Source organism: Piliocolobus tephrosceles, chromosome 17, assembly GCF_002776525.5.
Source record: "Piliocolobus tephrosceles isolate RC106 chromosome 17, ASM277652v3, whole genome shotgun sequence".
Lineage (NCBI taxonomy): Eukaryota > Metazoa > Chordata > Mammalia > Primates > Cercopithecidae > Piliocolobus > Piliocolobus tephrosceles.
In genome coordinates, this window is record NC_045450.1 from 29,075,382 (window position 1) to 29,084,414 (window position 9,033).

The 9,033-nt window shown below is 48.1% G+C and overlaps 2 protein-coding genes across 13 annotated transcripts in view; one reads left to right on the plus strand and one right to left on the minus strand.

Annotated features, from left to right (window-relative positions):
- Positions 1-1,867, plus strand: part of ITGAD (integrin subunit alpha D) — a 33,047-nt gene extending 31,180 nt beyond the window's left edge. For all 10 annotated transcript variants that reach the window (XM_023191086.2, XM_023191087.2, XM_023191082.2 and 7 more), the window contains one exon: positions 1,364-1,867. In XM_023191086.2, the coding sequence (XP_023046854.1) occupies positions 1,364-1,477 (114 nt within the window). In that variant the 3' untranslated portion in view covers positions 1,478-1,867. The remainder of the gene's footprint in view (positions 1-1,363) is intronic.
- An 865-nt stretch (positions 1,868-2,732) lies between these two features.
- Positions 2,733-3,861, minus strand: LOC111525634 (cytochrome c oxidase subunit 6A2, mitochondrial). Of its 3 annotated transcripts, none has more exons than XM_023191094.2 (3): positions 3,705-3,861; positions 2,996-3,132; positions 2,733-2,856 (listed from the first exon to the last, which is right to left on the minus strand). In XM_023191094.2, the coding sequence occupies exons 1-3, from the start codon at positions 3,838-3,840 to the stop codon at positions 2,773-2,775; spliced, it is 357 nt and encodes a 118-aa protein (XP_023046862.1). In that variant the 5' UTR covers positions 3,841-3,861; the 3' UTR covers positions 2,733-2,772. The 3 variants fall into 3 exon arrangements, with proteins under 3 accessions (XP_023046862.1, XP_023046863.1, XP_031790297.1); XM_023191095.2 differs by lacking the exon at positions 3,705-3,861 and adding an exon at positions 3,234-3,536; XM_031934437.1 differs by lacking the exon at positions 3,705-3,861 and adding an exon at positions 3,234-3,536 and having other exon boundaries at positions 2,809-3,132.
- Between the last annotated feature and the right edge of the window lie 5,172 nt (positions 3,862-9,033).

Here is a 9,033-nt window from a genome sequence, read left to right on the forward strand (position 1 = left end):
TCACTGCAATCTCCACCTCCTGGGTTCAAGTGATTCTCCTGCCTCAGCCTCCCGAGTAGCTGGGATTACGGGTGGCCTGCACCATGCCCGGCTACTTTTTTGTATTTTTAGTAGAGACGGAGTTTCACCATGTTGGCCAGGCTGATCTCAAACTCCTGACCTCAGGTGATCCGCCTGCCTCAGCCTCCCAAAGTTCTGGGATTACAGGCATGAGTCACTACATCTGGCCTTATCCCACTCTTGACACCACCAGCATCCGACCCAAGCCCTTCTACAGACTGGGTGGTATAGTGAGAACTCAGACTGTGGAGGCAGGCAGGCCTGGACACACATTTTGGTTCTATCATGTACTCACTGTTTAATGTTAGGCAAGTCGCTCCACCTCTCTGAGCGTGTTTCTCTCTCTTTTTTTTTTCTTTTTTCTTTTGAGGTGGAGTCTCACTCAGTTGCCCAGGCTGGAGTGCAGTGGCACAGTCTCAGCTCACTGCAACCTCCACCTCCCAGGTTCAAAAGATTCTCATGCCTCAGCTTCCCAAGTAGCTAGGACTATAGGCACAGGCCACCACACCTGGCTAATTTTTGTATTTTTAGTAAAGACAGGGTTTCACAATGTTGGCCAGATTGGTCTTGAACTCCTGACCTCATGTGATCTGCCCACCTCGGCCTCCCCAAGTGCCGGGTTTACAGACATGAGCCACTGTGCCCCGCCGTTTCTCATTTTTGAAATGATAATAATGCTTATATCACAGAGTGGCTGAAGTGAGAGAGAAATGAGGCCAGGGCATGTGCACAGATCTGCCTGGATCTATGCTGTCCTGCCACGGGTCGTATGTGTACCTACTGTGCTTGGGGCCAGCAGATAGATGCTCGATATAGGATAGCTGTTGTTCACATAAAGGTTCTAGCACACAAATGTAAGTTAGCTTAGTTTTTGCCTCCTCTTCTCTCTCAGCTTCTTCTTATTCCCAATTTTCTTCCCTGCCCTCGTACCCAGCTTTTCTTTCTTTTTTTTTTTTTTTCTTTTTTTCTCTTCTCCTTTCTTCTTCTTTTACTTGGAGACTTGCTCTGTCGCCCAGGCTGGAGTGCAGCGGCATGATCTCGGCTCACTGCAACCTCCGTTTCCCGGGTTCAAGCGATTCTCTTGCCTCAGCCTCCTGAGTAGCTGGGATTACAGGTGCACCACCATGCCCAGCTAATTTTTGTATTTTTAGTAGAGACAGGGTTTCACCAGGTTGGCCAGGCTGGTCTCCAGCTCCTGACCTCAAGTGACCCATCTTCCTCAGCTTCCCAAAGTGCTGGAATTAGAGGTGTGAGCCACCGCGCCCGGCCTTACCCAGCTTTTCTCATTTATTTTCCCTGATAGCTTGGCTTCTTCAAACGCCACTACAAGGAAATGCTGGAGAACAAGTCTGAAGACACTGCCACATTCAGCGGGGAAGGTTTCAGCTGTGGGGCCCCAAATATGCCTTTGTCCTAATAATCCACTTTCCTGTTTATCTCTACCCCCGTGGGCTGGTCTTGCTTGCAACCATAAATCAACTTACATGGAAACAACTTCTGCATAGATCTGCACTGGCCTGAGCAACCTACCAGGTCCTAAGCACCTTCCAATAGAGGTAGAGATTGTAATATTTTTACATATCTGTCTGCCTTTTTTAGTGATGACCCACTTTTTACAGAAACAGGCATGGTGCCAGCATAAATTTTCATGTGCATAAGAACTGTCACACGAAACAAGGATGTTTATAGCACATTTTCCTTGCATGGAAGAGCTATAACCCAGGGACCTGAGTGCCTCTCTGGCAATAGTTGGGGGAACCTGTTTGTGGGCATTGAAAAAGTTTTCTCACTTTCTATGGTGATGGGAGCCTGAGGTCATCTTTTCTTGATGGGGCTGAGAGGCGTCTCAGGGGAGAGGGTCAAAGAATGTGTGTGTGCGTGCGCACGCACGTGCACGCAGGATGCATTGGTCATGGGTTTCTGCACACACTTCAGGTTCCTCCGTAATGGTAAGTGGGCAGGCTGTCCTAGGAGGTGAAGAAATGTCCAGAGCTCATCTGAACTCCTGTCCCCCTTGAATGGGGTATCCAGAAGCCAGGAAAGCCAGGCTTGGAGCATGCGATTTCCCAAATAGAAGACCCATTAAGAAAGATTGTAGAGAATGACCAAAAGATTCCAAATCCAGCATTAGGTCCCGAGGCCTCACACACAGGACTGTGGAGCCTCCCTCTGAAATCCAGATAGCTGGGGTTCACAGACACCAGAGGCTTAGGTGTCAGGCAAGAAGTAAGACTTCAGGATCTGCAGCCCTGGGCTCCCAGGGGGGCTCTGCGAGCTGCCTGAACTTGGACAAGTCATTTAATTCCCGAGAATCTCAGGTCCTCCTCTGGAGAAGGGGAACTAAAATTATACCCTACTCCCAGCCTTACTGTGAGGATTCGGTGTATGGGGAAGCCCATTACAGCCTACAGCCCTAATTTTTAATAGGTGTGCGTGAGGCAGAGGCCTCATTATTACTAGGTGAGAGAGCGGGAGCTGGGATCGCCTACCTGTGCGTGGAGGAGGCTCCCTCAAGCACCCCAGTATCAGCGACGTGGGAAAAGCACGTGGAGCTCCCACCGCGCAAGGCGCAAGCGCGGAACAGGAGCTTACCAAGCTGGGCGCATGCACGGAGCGGGCGCCTCTGGGTGCACTCCCAGCGGCCCCGCCCTCCCCATAGAGCCTCAGACACAAAGCTTCACACCTTTATTGCGCCCGGGGGCGTCCGGGGCCTCAGGGGTGTTCGTAGCCCGTGGGCAGAGGGTTGACGTGGCCGTTGTGGAACAGAGTGTGGTTACCGTCCCCCCAGGGGAAGGGCTGTGGAGAGAGCAGAGGGAGCGCGCGTGGGCGCCGTGGGTCCGGAGTCCGCGCCTCCCCCGCCACGCGCCCCACGCTCCCCACGCTCCCCACGCACTCCGCAGCACCCCCGGGCCGCCCGCGCGCCCGTCCCGCGTACCTTGGTGCGGATGCGGAGGTGCTGGTAGGGACGGAACTCGGGGCGCGGGCGGTGGCCTGAGTGGAGATAGGAGTTGAAGGTGCAGAGGGCCACGCTGGGCAGCGCCAGCACGAAGCTCAGCAGGCGCCAGGTGCGAGCTGCGGACGGAGCGGGGTGAGCGCGGAGGGCCTGGGGCGGCGGGCCCGGGAACAGGTGGGCAGGGTAGGGGAGCCCCGGGGTCCGCCCGCTCCCCATTCACCTCCTGCCCCTCCGTGGCCTCCTTTGGCAGCGCTGGCCAAGCCCCGGGTCAGGGGCCTCAGAGGCAGACCCATGGCGGTGCGGAGAGCCGGGAACCAGCGCTGTCCTGGCTCCCTTTACCGTGGCCTGGGGTCCCCTCCCCTCTCTGGGCCAATCACCTGTTGAGTCTGGAGCGCGAGCGGCTATTTTTAGGGGTTTCTATATTTAAAATGGGTCCTGACTGGCTTGAGATCGTCTCCAGACAGCTGTTGTCCTGTGCCTCTTATTTTGGCAAAGGGGCATTTAAAGTACAACATGCCATTCTTTTTATATAGTTGCAGGGAAACTGTTTTGTTCCCTATTCTATGCCTGGTGGAAATAAATATTTGTAGAATGAATTAAGTGTCTTTTTGAGTCTCAGTTTTTTCAGCTGTAAAATGTATAATTCGTACCTGAAAAGATTTTTTAAATAATGGAGGTGGGGGGATCTCACTATATTGTCCAGGCTGGTATCTCAGCTGTTGTGTCCAGACGTATCTCAGCTGTTGGTGGTGAAGGAGGTGAAGGCATGACTCAGGGTCAGTTTCTCTTGTGACCTCTTCCTGGAATGCTGCATACTGTGACCACATTGTCTTTCTTTTTTTTTTTTTTGAGACGGAGTCTTGCTCTGTCGCCCGGGCTGGAGTACAGTGGCCAGATCTCAGCTCACTGCAAGCCCCGCCTCCCGGGTTTACGCCATTCTCCTGCCTCAGCCTCCGGAGTAGCTGGGACTGCAGGCGCCCGCCACCTCGCCCGGCTCGTTTTTTGTATTTTTTAGTAGAGACGGGGTTTCACTGTGTTAGCCAGGACGGTCTCCATCTCCTGACCTCGTGATCCGCCCCTCTCGGCCTCCCAAAGTGCTGGGATTACAGGCTTGAGCCACCGCGCCCGGCCTGTGACCACATTTTCTAAAGCAAAGATTGATTACAACATGTGATCTACTAAGTATAAATGTTTATGGGGGCCCTAGGGACAGTGTATTTGAAATTGGAATTGTCCTGGAAAAATTGTCCTGGTGTGGAACTCTTGGGCTCAGGTGATCCTCCCGCAGTGCTGGGATTACAGGCATGAGCCACCGCACATGCCTGTACATGTAAGGGCCACCGCACCCGGCCCTTACATGATTTTTATGAAGTTTATGTAAGGTAGGAATGTATCAACCTGGATTTTGTCAGGTAACAGTAGTTCAGTATATGTATTAGTCACAGTTCTTTGCAAAGAACAGAACTCACTCTCACTAGTTTTAAAAGATAGGTAATTGAGAATCTTAGGTAGCTCACTATGTCTGGTATAGCCAGAGAGGCCTACAGTCTCCACAGTCAGAAACAAGTCATTCCATTGGCCAGCTGCAGTGACACCCCCACAGCTCACACTGCTGGAGCCTGGATGCCAAAAGCTTCATTAAGGCTGCCCTGGAAAGCCAGAATCTTCCAGTCTCATCCCCTCTTGAAAACGGATTATTCATGTAACCTGTATCCTGGGTCGCTCTTTTCTGAAAGAATTATGTGATTGCACCAACTGGCAACCCCTAGGTGCCCCAGCTGCAGGAGGGGTTGGGAAACTGAGCTCTGGATTCTGCCTTAGGGAGGCAGGAATTATAGGGAAAATCTCCAGGTCTAGGATGAGTATTCAAAAGGTTCCAGGCAGCCACAAGCCTGACAGGTGTCTACTGCAAAGTGCATTATTTCAATCTGAAAAATACGACTGCTTGGAGAAAGAAAGCCTACACAGGGCCGGTGTGAACCCTCTATCAAAGCAGATCACGAGAAAGCCACAAGACCAGGCAGGGATGACATCTGCCTGTTCTGTCCTCAGCACCCGGCATGGGCCTTGGCATGAAGTAGGTGTTCTAAAAATACGTATGTAATGAATGCTTGAACCTTGTTACTTTGGTTAACCCTACAGCAATGCCTTTTCAGAATTACAATCCAATAGGAAGCTTCCAGCTTTCATCAAGGGCTGATGTACTAATATGAACTTAATATATAAAAGAAAAATGAATTATATAGACATATAATCTGAATTTAATATATAAAAGAAAAACGAGGAAGGCACACTTTCAAGAAGGGGCTCTATACCAGTTTCTTGTTGGTAATAAACTGAAGAGTAGGTTCCACCCAACTTTAGGCTGCTGCTGCTACTTTTTTGAAAAATAACCTCCTTGAGCAGTCAAATGTTATACAATGTTACAAAAATTATTCCTGAGCTCTCACTGAGCTATAACACAATTATTCCTACAGTTGTTTTCCCAACTGGCCTTTGGCATTGTTGCAGAGAAGATGGGGCCCTATTCCAGTTAAAGATACCTGGCATCTCCCATTACACATAGCGCCCTCCCTACATATATAAGATAATGGCTCCTGGAGAAAACAGATATGAAGACAGGCATTTTTACTTGAAAAAGTTCTAGAGGCCGGGCATGATGGCCCACGCTTGTAATCCCAGCACTTTGGGAAGCCGAGGAGGGTGGATCACTTGAGGTCAAGACTTCAAAGCCTGCCTGGCCAACGTGGTGAAACTCTGTCTCTACTAAAAATACAAAAATTAGCTGGGTGTGGTGACGTGTGCCTGTAGTCCCAGCTACTCGGGAGGCTGAGAAGGAGAATCACATGATCCCAGGAGGTGGAGGTTGCAGTGAATCAAGATTGTGCCACTGCACTTCAGGCTGGGTGACAGAGTAAGACTGTCTCAAAAAAAAAAAAGGAAGGAAGGAAGAAAAAGTTCTGGCCCCTCAGAGTTTTGGTGGTTGTTGCCAAACAATTCCCTGGGAATTCCCATCCCTTTGTTCTCAGCTTGGGAGCTCCCGTGGAGAGGTTTTCTTGCTGAGACATTGAGAATGCCCTGAGGAGGGCCACTCCTGTCCTGGGCTGCTCAGGTAGTCTGTGCTTTTCTGGGCCTGTCACCATCTTACTTGCCTCTCTAGAAGGTGTGCAGAGCTGTCTCTTCCAGGCTGTGCACTCACCATTGTTTTTGTAAGTTCTCACTCACACAGTTCATTAACCTGGCTGCTGTCAACACTTTCAGTTTCTAGAGGTTTACTTTTTCCTCCATTATAGGCAGAGGGAAGAACAAACTCACCAGGCTAAATAAACCCCGGAGGGCAGCATCTCAGCCTCTTTTCAGACATATCTCAGCTGTTGGTGGTGAAGGAGGTGAAGGCATGACTCAGGGTCAGTTTCTCTTGTGTCCTGTTCCTGGAATGCTGCATACTGTGACCATATTTTCTAAAGCAAAGATTGATTACAACATGTGATCTACTAAGTATAAATGTTTATGGGGGCCCTAGGGACAGCGTATTTGAAATTGGAATTGTCCTGGAAAAACAACTGTATGGTGATACAGGACATGGGTTAGCTAGAATGAACAGGTAGAGAGAGTTGGAGCTCAGACAGCATTGGGGTGGGGTCCAGTGGCAACAGGGGCATAGATTCTAAATAAACAGGGCTCTGAGCTCCCTCTGCACTTGGGAGGGGCCAGCAGCTATGTAATAGTGGATGTCTACTGTTTTGTGTCATATGACCAATATATCTATGCCTTTGTTTCTGATACTGACACACACCCTCCTGCCCACCTTAATCTCAGTTCACAGTTCAAGTGGGATGGACTCCCTCCTCTAGCTCCAAGAAGGGCCACTTGATCCAGGCCTACCCAATCAGAGCATTCTATTCTCCAGGCCACAGTGATTTTTTTTTTTTTTTTTGAGACAGAGTCTCACTCTGTCCGCCAAGCTGGAGTGCAGTGGTGCAGTCTCGGCTCACTGCAACCCCTGCTGCCCATGTTCAAGTGATTATTCTGCCTCAGCCAACCTCCTGAGTGGGATTACAAGTGTACACCACCATGCTTGGCTACTTTTTTGTATTTTTAGTAGAGATGGGGTTTCACCATGTTGGCCAGGCTGGTCTTGAACTTCTGACCTCAAGTGATCTGCCTGTCTCGGCCTCCCAAAGTGCTAGGACTACAGGCATGAGCCACCCGAAAAAAGAGCCCACATTGCCAAGACAATTCTAAGCAAAAAGAACAAAACTGAAGGCATCATGCTACCTGACTTCAAACTATACTACAAGGCTACAGTAACCAAAACAGCATGGTACTGGTACCAAAACAGAGATATAGACCAATGGAATAGAACAGTGCCTTCAGAAATAATACTGCATATCTACAACCAACTGATCTTTGATAAACCTGACAAAAACAAGAAATGGGGAAAGGATTCCCTATTTAATAAATGGTGCTGGGAAAACTGGCTAGCCATATGTAGAAAGCTGAAACTGGATCCTTTCCTTATACCTTATATAAAAATTAAGTCAAGATGGATTAGAGACTTAAATATTAGACCTAAAACCATAAAAACCCTAGAAGAAAACCTAGGCAATACCATTCAGGACATAGACATAGGCAAGGACTTCATGTCTAAAACACCAAAAGAAATGGCAACAAAAGCCAAAATTGACAAATGGGATCTAATTAAACTAAAGAGTTTCTGTACAGCAAAAGAAACTACGATCAGAGTGAACAGGCAACCTACAGAATGGGAGAAAATTTTTGCAATCTACTCATCTGACAAAGGGCTAATATCCAGAACCTACAAAGAACTCAAAAACAAATTTACAAGAAAAAAACAACCCCATCAAAAAGTGGGTGAAGGATATGAACAGACACTTCTCAAAAGAAGACATTTATGCAGCCAACAGACACATGAAAAAAAGCTCATCACTACTCGCCATCAGAGAAATGCAAATCAAAACCACAATGAGATACCATCTCACACCAGTTAGAATGGCAATCATTAAAAAGTCAGGAAACAACAGGTGCTGGAGAGGATGTGGAGAAATAGGAACACTTTTACACTGTTGGTGGGACCATGAACCAGTTCAACCATTGTGGAAGACAGTGTGGCGATTCCTCAAGGATCTAGAACTAGAATTACCACTTCACCCAGCCATCCCATTACTGGGTATATACCCAAATAAATCATGCTGCTATAAAGACACATGTACACGTATGTTTATTGCAGTGCTATTCACAATAGCAAAGACTTGGAACCAACCCAAATGTCCATAAATGACAGACTGGATTAAGAAAATGTGGCACATAATACACAATGGAATACTATGCAGCCATAAAAAAAGATGAATTCATGTCCTTTGTGGGGACATGAATGCAGCTGGAAACCATCATTCTCAGCAAACTATCACAAGAACAGAAAACCAAACACTGTATGCTCTCACTCATAGGTGGGAATTGAACAATGAGAACACTTGGGCACAGGAAGGAGAACATGACACACCGGGGCCTGTTGTGGGGTGGGGGATGGGGGAGGGATAGCATTAGGAGATATACCTAATGTAAATGACAAGTTAATGGGTGCAGCACACCAACATGGCATGTGTATACACATGTAACAAACCTGCACGTTGTGCACATGTACCCTAGAACTTAAAAGTATAATAAAAAATAAAATAAATACATAATATATTAATCACTAATATTAAGACAACACAATATTATTCTTGTCCACACCAAGAATATACCTTGTATATTATTATTACTTCGCTAGTATACCTTTGCCTACTACCTACCTAAATCCTTTTGTTATTTTAGTTATTTTAGAGAGACAGGGTCTCACTCTGTCGTCCTTGCTGGGGTGCAGTGGCCTGATCATAGCTCACTGCAGCCTTGAACTCTCTGACTCAAGCGATCCTTCAGCCTCACCCTCCTGAGTAGCTGGGGCTACAGGCCAGCGCCACCACACCAGCTCGTTTTATTTTTATTTCACAGAGACA